The sequence below is a fragment of the Bison bison genome, unplaced genomic scaffold (genome assembly GCF_000754665.1).
Source record: "Bison bison bison isolate TAMUID 2011002044 unplaced genomic scaffold, Bison_UMD1.0 scf7180017864352, whole genome shotgun sequence".
Classification (NCBI taxonomy): domain Eukaryota; kingdom Metazoa; phylum Chordata; class Mammalia; order Artiodactyla; family Bovidae; genus Bison; species Bison bison.
Genome location: NW_011494924.1, coordinates 5,933,048 through 5,947,385, shown reverse-complemented (window position 1 = coordinate 5,947,385; position 14,338 = coordinate 5,933,048). Strand labels below are relative to the sequence as shown.

The 14,338-nt window shown below is 40.5% G+C and overlaps 1 protein-coding gene across 3 annotated transcripts in view; it reads right to left on the bottom strand.

The window, feature by feature from the left end:
- Positions 1-8,567: 8,567 nt before the first annotated feature.
- MGAM (maltase-glucoamylase (alpha-glucosidase)) overlaps positions 8,568-14,338 on the bottom strand; it is a 102,467-nt gene continuing 96,696 nt past the window's right edge. For all 3 annotated transcript variants that reach the window (XM_010854982.1, XM_010854981.1, XM_010854983.1), the window contains 4 exons: positions 14,037-14,125; positions 12,689-12,738; positions 11,553-11,723; positions 8,568-9,697 (listed from right to left, as the gene is read on the bottom strand). In XM_010854982.1, coding sequence (XP_010853284.1) covers positions 9,614-9,697; positions 11,553-11,723; positions 12,689-12,738; positions 14,037-14,125 — 394 coding nt within the window. In that variant the 3' untranslated portion in view covers positions 8,568-9,613. The remainder of the gene's footprint in view (positions 9,698-11,552; positions 11,724-12,688; positions 12,739-14,036; positions 14,126-14,338) is intronic.

The following is a 14,338-nucleotide window of genomic DNA, read 5'->3' as shown; positions in this document are numbered from 1 at the left end:
TGTCTCATTTGGATTTCCCACAAGCTTAAATTCAAGTTGTTTAAACATGAAATCATCTCTCCCCATAGCCCAGTCCTAGCTTCACCAATTCTGCCAATTGGCTCCTTCTCAAACAGTTAATACCTTAAGGAACAGAATCACAACATCTTCAAAAACCTGGAAACCTTTTCTGACTCCTCTCCCGTTAGTTCTCCCAACCAGCTACAAGTTCAGTCAAATACTTTACCGATATCTTTCAAATATCCCTTCCTTTCCATTCCTACTGGGAACACTCTATTCAGACCATCATTTCTGGCCTGAACTGTCACCACCACTTTCCCCATAGCCCCCTACTTTCACTCTCCCTGCTTCTGAAATCCGTTGAACACACTGCAGCCGGACTGATCTTTCTAGAGCATGAACAAGATCGTTTTATTCTCTTGTATTCAAGTCTTCAGTGATTCTCCAGAAAACAATACAAATTCTTTAGCTGTGTAACCAAAGGTCTTCATGACACCTCCCATGCCCAGCCCCCCAGCCTCTTCATTCCCTGGGTTTCAGCTGCACCAAACCAAAATTTATGCAGTGACAATCTATAAATTGATAGAGATAAAGAATTCTCTCTTTTTAACTTTGCCTCTCCTTTAACTTTCCATTCCCTCACACCCCTGCTCTTCTCAACCCCAGCCCAATGCCATGACCATTTCTGCAAGCACTTTCTTATGCGTATAGCTTCACTTTTCATCTGAGTCTACCTTTAGGTTAATAGTTAATAAGCCAAGAAAAGAAGCACCTTAACTGTGAAATGGGAGTGAGGAGCAAAGATCTACAGCCAACTTGCCAACATGGAGTTGAGGACTGGGGTTTGGGATTGAAGCTGGGGTTTATTAACGATTCTTTATTCTCCATTCTTTCCTAGTTGCCTAGATCTGTCAGGTGTCTGCCACTGGCCTAAATTATTCAAAGAGTTACTCTCAGTCCCATAAGATATATCTCCTATGACTATGTTTCCATAAAATTCTTATGTCAAGGTTGATCAGGCAGGCGTCATGACTCCTATTTTATAAGGGAAAGTTAAGGAACTTTGTCTAATCACAGTTAGTTGTGGAACTGATGTAAAAACTGAAATGCCCCACTTCTTAAATTAGAATTTGAATATTCTTACTCTCAGACTTCCCAGCTGGCTCAGTGGTAAAGAATCCACCTACCAATGCAGAAGACAGAGGAGACTTGGGTTAGATCCCTGGGTCAGGAAGATCCCCTGGAGAAGAAAATGGCCACCCACTCCAGTAATCTGGCCTGGAAAGCTCCAGGGATGGAGGAGCCTGCCAGGCTGCAGTCCATGGGTTGCAAAGAGTCAGACACAACCAAGAGCGCAGACGCACAGTCTTACTCTCTCCACAATGTCTCCTAGGCTGAAGAGCTTGAAGTTCTAGAGGCCAACTCTCCGATGGTGGAATTTCAGGCAGGAAGAGAAATTTGAATGACCCAGCCCACATGTTCACAATAACCTGACTAGTTCCTCCTCCATTCCGCCCAGGACTCACTACCACAGTGAACACACTATCCATCAGTTAGCCTCTTCCTCCAAATCTTTCTTAATTCTCTCCATGGGGAGATTTTTCTCTCCAGCCTCCTCAAACCAAAAGCAAGCACCTCTTCCATAGCTCCTTAATCCTTGTGGAGAAGCAGTTTCAGCACCTGTAATTCCCAGAGGTTCAGACACTCTGGGGACAACCCTGGGAATTTTCCAGCTATTGGAACCATTGTCATCCATGCAGAGGGTATGAGTAGGGATTCCTGAAGGTAGAAATTCTTCCCTGCTTAGATACCCTCCCAGCCCAAAGTTACTTTTCTGTATCAAACAATGTTTTAGAATAATAAAAATCCTGGCTATTTTCCCAAAACCCTTAAGGATTGAATAACCATCTCCCTCTCTGCCCAAAGAGACAAGTTCACCTTTCTCCCAATCCATACCACATTCAGCTAGAGACCAGAAGAAGCCCATCTGTTTATCCTTTCTTTGGTTTCTCTCCAGGAGAGAGGACCCTCTCACACGAGACTCTCCCCTAAACACACACACACACACACACACACACACACACATACATACAGACTCTCACACACAGCTCTCCTCTCCAGCCAGTACAAGGAGAAAGGGACACTGCTTGTTCAAAGAATGACCTGCATAGGGAAAAGCACTCACCTCATAGCCGTATCTTTTATGTGCAGTGTCTGTCCTTCAGTGGGTCTTGAGGAGCACTGAGCAAAGGTGATCAGTCTGATGTAGTCAGCTTCTGCCAAGATCGATTTATTGCCCTATAAAGTGAGTGGCAATTGGAGGAGATGAGTGCAGTTGCCAAAAGACCATAAAAAGTCCCTCGTTTTCCTTGTGACAGGAGGAAAGCTCCCTTTGCAAATAAAAGGGGGAAGGCGGGGTTTCTTCCAGTAGTTTGTCTTTTCTGTGTTCCTGTTCATATCCGATTTCCTGCTTGTCACCTTCTATTATACTCGCTTGTCTGTCCATGTAGCCTAAGAGCTGGGGTCTCAATCATCCTCTTCAGCTCTGTATCTCCTGTATTTAGCATTCAACCCAATGTCCACTGATATTTTTAAATATACAGCTCTTTGTTGAGTAAGGAAGCGAAAGAATGAATAATACTTGGTTCATCAGTTTCTCTCTCCATTTTTATCTCCCCAGCTTCTCGTGGTATAACTCAGTTTTTCATTAATTCAAGTGGGAAGGCACTGCTACTAGATATCTGTTATGCTCTCTGACTGCTCAGCATCTTTATAAGCCTAGTCAAGAGATCTGGCCCTGGTGGTCCAGTGGTTAAGACTCAGTACTTCTACTGCAGGGACACAGGTTCGATCCCTGGTCAGGGAACTGCTGCTGCTGCTAAGTTGCTTCAGTCGTGTCCCACTCTGTGCGACCCCATAGATGGCAGTCCACCAGACTTCCCCGCCCCTGGGATCCTCCAGGCAAGAACACTGGAGTGGGTTGCTATTTCCTTCTCCAATGCATGAAAGTGAAAAGTAAAAGTGAAGTCGCTCAGTCGTACCCGACTCTTAGTGACCCATGGACTGCAGCCTACCAGGCTCCTCTGTCCATGGGTTTTCCAGGCAAGAGTACTGGAGTGGGGTGCCATTGCTTTCTCCGGTCAGGGAACTAAGATCCCACAAACCATGCAGCATGGTAAAAAATAAAATAATAATAATATTTTTTTAAAAAGCTTCTGTATCATTTCAGGAGCTTCCCATCTTGAGAAGTCTGCCTCCCCAAGGAAGATGCTAGACAATCTCTTTCACAGTCTTCTTTCTAGCCAAGGTAGAGGTGAGGAGCCTAGGGGTGGCCAATGGTCTATGCCTGTGATCTGAAGAAAGTAGAGGGAAGAGGGAAGTGTCATGTGGAATCCAAGATGGTGGAGAGACACATTTCAGAGTTAGCAGGAACAGGAACCTAGTAGAATCCTATGCCCAGATCCGGGGTACAAATTTCCAGACATGTGGTAAGAGAAATGGCAATAGAGTATCCCACTAGGTAATCGTGGCTGTTTTCTGACCACATAGCTTATAGACATGATACTCTAGCCCTCCTGGAGCGTCAATGAGTCACTAATATCTTTTTAAAAATTTGTTTCTTCTTACACTAACTAGTTTTTTTTTTTTTAATTTGAAATATAATTTGCATACCATGACACTCATCCTTTTAAAGTGCACAGTTCAGTGATTTTTTAGAATATTCACAAAGTTGTGCAATCATCACAACTATGTAATTCCAGAACATTTGCTCATACCGAAAAGAAGCCTTATCCTTCCCTCTCCTGTGTTCCTGCAACTGCCAGTCTGCTTCCTGTTTTGATGGATCTGCCTATTCTGAATAGTTCATGTAAGCGGACTCATACAGTACGTGGCCAATTTGACTTCACTTAGTATAACTTTTTCAAAGTTTATTCATGTTGTTGCAGATATCAGTACCTGCAGGTATCAGTACTTTATTATTTTTTATTCTTTTGGCTACACTATGCAGCATATGGGATATTAGTCCCTGACCAGGGATGGAACCCATGCCCCCAGCATTGGCAGCATGGAGTCTTAACCACTGGACCACCAAGGAAGTCCCCTTCACTCCTTCTTATGGCTGGATGATACAGATTGTAGCGACATTCTGTTTATTTACTCATCAGTTGATGTACATTTGGGTTGGTTATACTTTTTAGCTATTATGAACAATGCTACTGTGAATATACATGTACAAGTTTTGTGTAAATGTGTATTTTCAGTTCTCTTGGGGTTATACTTAAGAGTGGAACTTCTGAGTCATATGGCAACTCTAGCTTTAACTTTTTGAAGAATTCTAGAAGTTTTTCAAAGTCGTGGCAACATTTTACCTTTACACCAGCAACATATGAGGCTATTGCATATTCTATATGTAGCAATATACAGGGGTATACCATCTTTTGAGGGCATCCAAGTAATATAACTAAGGGCTTCCCAGGTGGCACTACAGGTAAAGAATCTGCCTGATAATGCAGAAGGCACAAGAGACATGAGTTTGATTCCTGGGTCAGGAAGATTCCCCTGGAGAAGGAAATGGCACCCCACTCCAGTGTTCTTGCCTGGAAAATCTCATGGAGAGAGGAGCTTGGTGGAGTACAGCTCCTGGAGTTGCAAAGAGTGAACACACACAACACACAAGTAATATAGTACCCATAGCAGTTTATTTGCTTCAAATGTTCAGTGTATGACCACTACACACCCACATACACACACACACACAGAAACTTGGTTGGTTTCTGCCTCTATAAATTCCTGAAATGACGTATACACCTTATCTTTTGCTTTAAAACAGGAGAGCCTTTGTTAGAGGAAATAGCACCTGGATCCCATTTCAAATTGGGACAATATCCTGGCAAAAGATCAAGCCAAGAGATTTATTGTTATGCAAGATCTTTCTATTCTTTGTGTGGTCATTTACACTTCACTCCCCACATCCCATGCCCACTGGTGACATCTTTCATGCTAAACGTTAACTGATGATCCCAGCTATCATCTGTTCCTAAAGGGCAGAAAACAACGAGCTTTGCCATCCCTTTTTGCTAACTAGCAACCGCAAGATCCTGGGTCACATGCTTGTGCTGACCAATGAAAAAGTAACAAACATTTTGAAGGGAAGAGACAAATTTGTTAGCCAACATCTTCCCATTGCTTATTAATAAGAAGGCATGGGAAAGTGAATACTGGCAGAACTCTTTTCTCTCAGAAAGAGATAAAAGCAAACCGATGGTGGGAATCTTCAGATCAGAAACCAACAATATGTATGACCCCATCCTCCAAGGCCAGATGCCAAACTCTCAGTGACATTGCTGCCAAGACAAGGAGGGGATAGATGTTGGTGAGACCCAGACCATACCTGCCAAGGTCAACACAAGCTTGTCTTTGTAGGTATCTACAGTCACTGATGTTATAACAAGGATGCTCTTAATAGAAAAGAATGACTTTCTTCCTCTTTAAGTAAAAATATTTGGGATTGTTATTTTTAATTTTGGCATACATGAAAAGATGAAATTATATGACCTGTAGAAGACAGAATATGTCAAAAGGACCCCAGACTTTTCCCTCATAGCTGACCGGAGTCATAAGCATAGGGCCATGTTTGGGGAGCTGCTCTGGGGTAGCCACAAATGTATGGCTCTGTGTGCGGTAGTCTTCAAAGTGTGGGCCAGGGATCAACCTCTGGGAGGTCTTAGTGACCTTTTCAGGAGTTTTGTGAGGTACAACTATTTTCCTAAAAACACCGAGAAGCTATTTGCCTGTCTTACTCTCTGTGGTGAGCATATGGTGGAGTTTTCCAGAGGCTACATAATGTGCTATCACAAAAGACTGAATGTAGAAGCAGCTGTGAGAATTCTTTCTTTTCTCCATTGAGCCAGATTTTAAAGAAATTTGTAAAAATGCAAAATTATACAACTCTTCTGACTAAATGTTTTTATTTTAGAAAATATAGTTACTTTAATTTTCAATATGATAACTATCAATAGCTACAACCTCATGAACAAAAGCTCTGGGAATCCGCAATCATTTTTAAGAATGTAAAGATGTGCTGGAACCAAAATATTTGAGGACTGCTGATCTGGTACACTGATTTTCAAATTTTTTACATATATATGATATATGTGCTATATATAAGGATGCATGCATGTATACTCCACTTAAAGATTTTAAATATCTATAATATATACTAAGTATGTAAATAAATATATGTATAATATTTAATATATTTAAATATACATTTAAAATCCTTTGTTCAACTAGAGTTCCAGTATGTAAGCTAGTGAATGACCAAAGCCAGAGTTAGGCACTCAGAACCCTGCTACTCTGCCTTCTCCCCACTCTCAGAGGGTAAGAAAGAGCCCAAAGCTCTGCACAGCCCATCATCTGGAAGTCACTGCTTTAGTCTAAAACCAGTATTTTGCAGATAAGGAAGTAAACAGCATCCCAGAGTGATAACGTGACCTAACCAAGTCCCTGACCCTAAAGCTTGCTTCTGAGATTTTCTCACTCAGACAAAAGCCGTACAAAATGCCCTGATCAGCAGACCTAACCCCTGTTATGGAGCAAGGTGGGATCAACCTTAAACTCAGAAAAGAATACCTCTGCTCCAGAGAGAAAAACTAAGCGAGACCCAAATACCCCACCGATCTCCTTTTCTAGAGCTATTCAGAATCTTTCTAATTCCAGACTAAATGTCTTCATGTCCATATGCCTGCTTAAAACCCAAAAGGATGCATGAATTCAGGAGAAGGTGACAGACTAAGGCTTGGGAAGTCTTGCAACGGTCACAATTACACAGGGTCTGAGTTGCTGAACCAACGTCTGGGAAGCTTGAACCGGTGTCCCCAGAACTCCAAAAGGTATAACTTAGGAATCTGTAAACATAGATGGGGAAAATATATCTTTTTCCACCAACTTCTAACTGAAGTTCCTTAGATTATGAGGGGTGCAGTAATTTTACTAGTGCACAGGAGTTTTTCAAAAACAGAATCAATAATATTTTCATGTCACATTAAGAAACTGTGGTAAATACCTCAAAATATTGTTCATCACATTGAAGCTTTGACATTATTAGACCCACAGTTAAATCTTATTATTTAATAATTTTAAAACACCTCGTGTAGTACTATATTAAACTTTTAAAACATTTTGCAGAAGTGTATTTTATTATAAAGAGGGCTTTCCCAGTGGCTCACCAGTAAAGAATCCACCCACAGTGCAGGAGACACAGGTTTGATCCCTGGGTTGGGAAGATCCTCTAGAGAAGGGAATAGCTACACACTCCAATATTCTTGCTTGGAGAACCCCATGGACAGAGGAGCCTGGCGGGCTACAGTCCATGGGGTCGCAAAGAGTCGGACATGAATGAGTGACTGAACACACACTTTAATATAATAAGATTCTTTTCCAACAGTGTGCATTAAACTTTATGCATTTAAGAACATCACTCTCAGGAGAGGTTCCACGGGTATCACTAGACTGCCGAGAGGGTCCTTGACTCCATAAATGTTGCCAACCCTTCCATGCCTCACTCAGAAACTTGGCAACCAGGATTCTCTAGTCAGAAACGTTCTTGAGCGTTTTGTAGCAGCCAGAGCCAATTTCTACCAACATGTCCTTGATGATAACATGAAATACTTCTCAAATATCAAGTAAATAATTGTTTCCTCCTGGTAGCCTCCCTGGGTTTATCGTAGGATAGCTGACAAGTTTCCCACCTTTTTGATCAAGGGGTCCCTGTGGCCATATTTCCATGTTTCACTAGTTGCCTAAATTCATGCAAGCCTTCATCCAAAAGCTTTTTATTTTGATAATTAGAACACTAAGTTTAATAATGCCATCTTTCTGTAGCCTTATGGAGGCACTGACACATGAGTATAGAAGTATAATCTGGCTTCCTGGCATTAAAAAAAAAAAGAAAGAAAGAAAGAAAGGGGGAAGGTGGGAGTGATGAATTAGGAGTAGGGGCATTAACAGATACATACCACTGTATATAAAATAGATAAGCAGCAAGGATTTACTACGGACATGTTCTCTGTGTGGAAACAGTATTCAGTATCTTATAATAACCTATAATGGAAAATAATCTGAAAAATACATATGTATGTATTAACATACATATATAGCTGAGTTACTTTGATGTACAACTGAAACTAACACAATATTGTAAATCAACTATACATCAATTTTAAAAAGAAAAGAAATTAAAAAGACATAGAAAAGTAAACACTATCTCCAATATACTCATTTTCAAGTAATACTTAAATATCTTTGTTAAACATTAGTATGTAATTTCTTTGTTCTCAAATTCTAACCATCTAGTGTTTTAACCAATACCATTCCAAATTCTGTTTTATCCAGGGTTGATATGTTACCCAATATAGTAATTTTTATGATGATTAAAACAACAATCATCCAAGTACACTCTCCCACAAACCTAAGCCTTAAGAGAAACCCATGCCAGAGACATAAGGAAAAGGGTGGATAATCACAGGTCTGTTCATTCCACTGGTGAATTACCCTGCAGGCACTCTGATGCCAAAGAGAACAAGACCAGTTCACAAGGGTTGGCTGAATAAGAAGAAGTCTTAATGCCGAAGTGAGATTACCCATGCTCAAATTACCACAGAATTCAAAATCTCTTGTAAATCTGCTCATTTATTTTCCTTTGGCATATAAATTGCATGCATTTGTGTGAATTGTGGTTATGTACATTAGGCACAGAATAGAGAAATAAGATTTACACATTTCAAAGCACACCACAGTAAAAAGAAATAAAATAAGTTACTTTTTACATTCAAACTCCTTCCTTCAACTTTGCCTGCTCAAATCTCACCCCAGCCCTATTCCCTTGTGTTAAGAATTTCCTCCCAACCCCTCCTCTTGCTTTCAAATGAATTGGCTCTTCCTTCCTCCTTCCAATGAGGCTGCTATTCTTCATATTTTTGCGTTATCCTCTTACTTGTAATGATCACTTTTGTCCTTACCACCTGCTGTCTCTCATCTTTCCTACTTATCTTCCCTGCATTGGCCTTTTCTTCCCTTTGGATCATGCTCTTAGCATACTAACCCATCTCCTTATAACCACCTGGCAGATGTTCTTTCTGGATATTTTGTGTGTGTGTGTGGTGTTCGTTAACTCCAGGACCTGACCTGCCCTGGAAAGCTGTAGCTTATATATTTAGCAGGAGTGGGTCCATCACCTAACTACACACACAGACACAGGCACACATGCTTCATCATGGACCCAGTGCATCTTCAGCCAATATATGATGAGCCATCAGTACATTCTAATCACACAGAGACATTAAGATAACCCACAGTTTTCCACACCTCCCTCCAGCCTATTCCAAAGGGCTAAACCACAGACCAAACAAAACAAAACTAAGAAAATATTTTAGCCATACTGGGTATACACTGATTAGCAACACACAATAATTTTATGAGCATGAAGCATTGGGTTGGCCAAAAAAGTAGGTTCAGGTTTTTCTGTAACATTTTGAGGAAAAACCCGAACGAAGTTTTTTGGCCAACCGAATATACAAGTAGTTTCAAAGCCATTTGAGGTTAGGATCTTGCTCTAAAAATTCGGCGTGCTTCTCCACATCAATGAAGTGAAATTATGTAGGCTGATGTTTCTGCTGGTCACATCAATATTTAACACCTGTTGGGAATCAAAGAAAAAGTATTGGACATCTGGTGATGGAAGTTTCCTGCAGTTGAACAAAACAGACAGAAGCCAGTGATCCACAGACACTTTCACAAGTCATTGCCTAGCTTCCAGACCACCCTCAGATTTTCAGGTGAGAAGGGTGTTTCTTAATCCCTTAGAGTACAAAAAGCATTCAGTGATAGGGAAAAGATGACAAGACCCTAAACATTGAAACACACAACCACTGCAGAGAAGCAATTGCACAGATAAATTGGAGACAATGCTCTCATTTCCATTACTCGGGGCTCTCCTTTTGTTTCCCACTTCTCCTATTCCCTCATAGTGCCTTGATGATTGTCCAGAAAGAGTCGATATTTCAGCATTTTTTTCTAGGCAAATACTTTCCATAGTTTCACCACACGTGCAGCAGTCAGCTTGTGTGTCAGCAACAAACTTGGGCAAAGTCCTTTATAAGCTCTTGGTAGAGCTGGGGAAGTTGGTTGACAAGAAAACCACAAACATGAGGAAACAAATAAAAACACAAAACTGAAGGAAATCTTTTGTTTCAGGCCTTGTAATCAGAAAGGATTATGAGAGAAAAAGAGTTCTGTGCAAAGCAAGAAGCAAGCACATAAGGAAACAGCCCATTTACTGTGAGGCTCGGTACTAGGACCACTGCACTGCAGTAATTCCAAGGTGCAGATTTTTCACATATTTAATATTCAAGATCTGTTCTACAATCAACAGCCTCGGAATTACTGTGAACAAGTAGCTCTCCTGACGACTGTTCGTCTGTGCATGTGTGAACTTCATTGTTATTACTGGTATTATGAATGGACGGACTGCAAACCACTTAAAGATTATTTCAGAAACGAATATAAATCTTGACTGACAGTAAAATAAAGAAAATGCTATGATGAAAACTTGTATAAGACATATAAGTGGCTTTGGAGAAAATTTCATAGACAGCAGTGAAAGAATTTTCACAAAAAGATGTATCACCAATACCTCTGATAATAGAGAGGAGCTACCTTAACCAATTCCATGCCACATAGCCTCCTGTTAAAATAATAAAGTAAATTTTAAAAAATAAAGTAAATTAGATATTACCATAGAAATTTAAATTAAATATTTCATGTAAGTTATTTAATTATGAAATTCAGTATTTAATTTACTTAATTGTTAAATATTAAAGCAAATATTTAATTTAAATAGTAATTTAAAGTAAATTAAAATTTTACATAGAAACTTAAATCAAAGAGAATGTGTGATACAAATTGGCTAAGATATGTCTAATATCTCCTCACATTCAGAGTTTACCTCTTTTAAATTATTAATACTTTGATGCAGATGTCTCAATGTCCATGTGTCTCTACCCAACATTTTCCTCTGTAGTATCATATTAAAATGATAAAAATCTCTGTTTAAAGGAGTTTTGTTAAAGCTTCTGTACTTTTAAATAGAAGTTTTAAGTGAGAGGAAAGCATTGTCTCATGCTTTTGTAATCTTGTTTTCTTTCTTTGTGGCACATGAAAAAATGCAGCAACCTTTAACTGATGGGTGTCTTATAATTGATGAAAGGCAGTAGTTAAAGCTGTTTGAGAAGTAGATCAAAGACAAGTTTTCCTTAAGTTTGCAGACAGGAGGACATACATGACAGATAAGGATCCAGACCATCAATTCCAGATGGTGACAAACTCTGAACTTTCCCTTCATTTCTATGTTGTCCACCCAGACACCCTGAACACAGAGGGATTCCAGAAAGGCTTTGCAGGAGAGGGTGTTGTTGGGAATGGGAGCAGGCAGGAATTGCACTCCATAGCTCAGGGTTGGGAAATACCATTTGGACTTTGAACTGGTCACAAACCTGTGTTGTAGAGTTGTAGGAGAAGGTGGGTGTTATAACCACGCCACTCGCAGAGACGCTGACACTGGAAATGGAGTCACTGCCCACTCCCCAGACCTCAAAGTAGCCCAGTCTCAAAGGGTTTGTATTGCTGATGTAGTTGTTGAAAATTATGTGACTGTGCATCATATTCTGTCAATTGGAGACAAAAGAAACCAGAGGACGGGGAAAAAAAAACAGCAAAATTTGTTCAAATTTCTTACAACCTCTTTTTAGGCACAAATGTAGAGCATGAAATAAGACAATTTAAGAGTCCCCACCTTGTGACCTTGTACAGTGAGACCATGGTTTTAACATTCTGCCTCCTATCGCCAGCCATCACCCAACTTTGCACTGGTTAAACACCAGTAAGGTCTCTAGAGTCACCCCAACTCTAAGGAGACAAAGAATCTCAGCTAGCAGGAACCTTTATATTCCGCATGTGGAGAAGTAACAAAGCATGCCAATCATTCCAAGGCAACATAGGAACAAGGGCTAGAAAACATTGAAATGGTCTGCCCATCTTGCTTGGTGAATTGGACTAAGTTACTGATGAAATATGAGTGTGTTTAATCACAGAAAACTTCCTGGGAGCACTTGACATCTCTATCTGAAGTCTAGAGAAGGGTAAGATGCAAATTAGGGTTAGGACTCTTGAGAGTTTCTTGACTGCAAGGAGATCCAACCAGTCCATCCTAAAGGAGATCAGTCCTGGATGTTCATTGGAAGGACTGATGTTGAAGCTGAAACTCTAATACTTTGGCCACCTGATGCGAAGAGCTGACTCATTTGAAAAGACTCTGATGCTGGGAAAGATTGAGGGCAGGAGGAGAAGGGGACGACAGAGGATGAGATGGCTGGATGGCATCACTGACTCGATGGACGTGAGTCTGAGTAAAATCTGGGAGTTGGTGATGGACAGGGAGGCCTGGCATGCTGCGGTTCACAGGGTCGCAAAGAGTCGGACACGATTGAGCAACTGAACTGAACTGAAGGTGCAAGTTAGTAACGTGAACAGTGAAGGAATTCTAAGTGATGATGTATATCCTACGACATCCAGCACCCTAGTAAGCTGGCAGAACCCTACATTCACCCTTCATAGTCCCAGCAACACTCACCTGGCTGACGGAAAAGTGCGCCAGGTAATAGAGTCCTTTTTCATAGGTATCTGCAAACAAACAGCAAAGTAAGCATGACCTGGAACTACACCCTAGAATTCTAACGGCTTACCTATCTTGGTTGGGAAAGTAAGGATGTTTTTTGTTCATGATCTTTTTAAATTTTATTTTTCTTCTTTACAGACTTTCATTCTGAGAGAGATGAGTCAGAATCTGCCCCCAACCTCAGTTTACACAGACTGTCTGAAACAAGTGTATACAGATGCCTCAGTCTAACAGAGTCCCCTTCTATAATGGTGTTTTCTAACATCATTCTTAATCCTCTTCTCTCTTTTGTGATTCCCAACTTCTTGGTAGTCACCTCGGAATTCCCAAATTTCTTCTGCTAGAGACACATATATGCACACACGTGCATGCACACCCACATCACAAACAGCAAGACTGGTGTACAACTGGTCAGTTAATCTTGAGTGGTTTTAGGCAATTTTTTAAATGCAGTCTCCAGAGAAGAGACTTTTTTGTTCTTATCCTTAATTTATGCCACAGGTCCAGGGAGAATATCTTTAAGGGTGGACTAGCCAAAGCCTTACTATTACAGGTACTCCCCCCGCAACACACCCTAACTCTGTGGCTTCCTCCCTCTTCCCCAGATGCTTGCCTCTTTTGGAGCTCCTTATCACTCAGTCAGAAGACATTGCCTATCCTTTAGAACTGTGCTGTCTGAGATAGCAGCCACTAGATGAATGTAGCTATTTAAATTTAAATTAATTACAATCAAATAAAATTTAAGCTTCGGTTGCTCAAATACTCTTGTCACATTCTAAGTGCTCAACAGTCACATATGCCTAATTGCTACCATGTTGGACAATCCAAATACAGATCATTTCCGTTGTTATAGAAAGTTCTATTGGACATCCCTGGGCATAGAAATAACAATAGTACTTGAGACATCCTTCTGAGAATTTACTAACTCCTGTAAACTCTTAATAGAAACCGCCTCCTCCGAATAATAGCACAGCTATTGCTTTTCTTAGTGGAACACGTAATTAGGGAATTGCCTTTGAACATAAACCATATATGGAAGTATAGCTCAGTTGGCTGCAAAGAAACTTTCCCTACAGCTCCTTATATTGCCCTTTTTCACAATGGATTAGGACAGCTAGATAATGGTGAGAGATTCTGAACTAAGCTTCACATAGATGAGGCACAAAGATCATGTATTATGAGTAACAAATGGCTATATTTTAAAATGCACAATTGTCTTAACACATAAAAGGAAATTGTAGCCCTATAAGATATCCAGGAACCTGATATTGACATGAAGGAATTGGAAGCAGCCCTTACTCACCAATGCTTTGCCCATCATCCCAGAAGAGCCAGCCTTCAGCAGCCCCCTCATCATCCAAGGCAACCTTGAAACCTAAGAATTTCTGACGGCTGCAGTGAGGTAGGAAAAAGACATTGGGTAAAAACAAAGCCATAGCCACAAACCAAGCATTTTTGTAAAAACAAAAAGGAAGTGCTGCAAGATATAAAGACTGGATACTAGGACTCTGGAGACTTGGGATCTAGCTCTAGTTCTGACTCTGTAGCTCGACAATTTCATGTCAGGAATGAATGAATGAATCAAGTGGAATTTTAAGGCTCTAT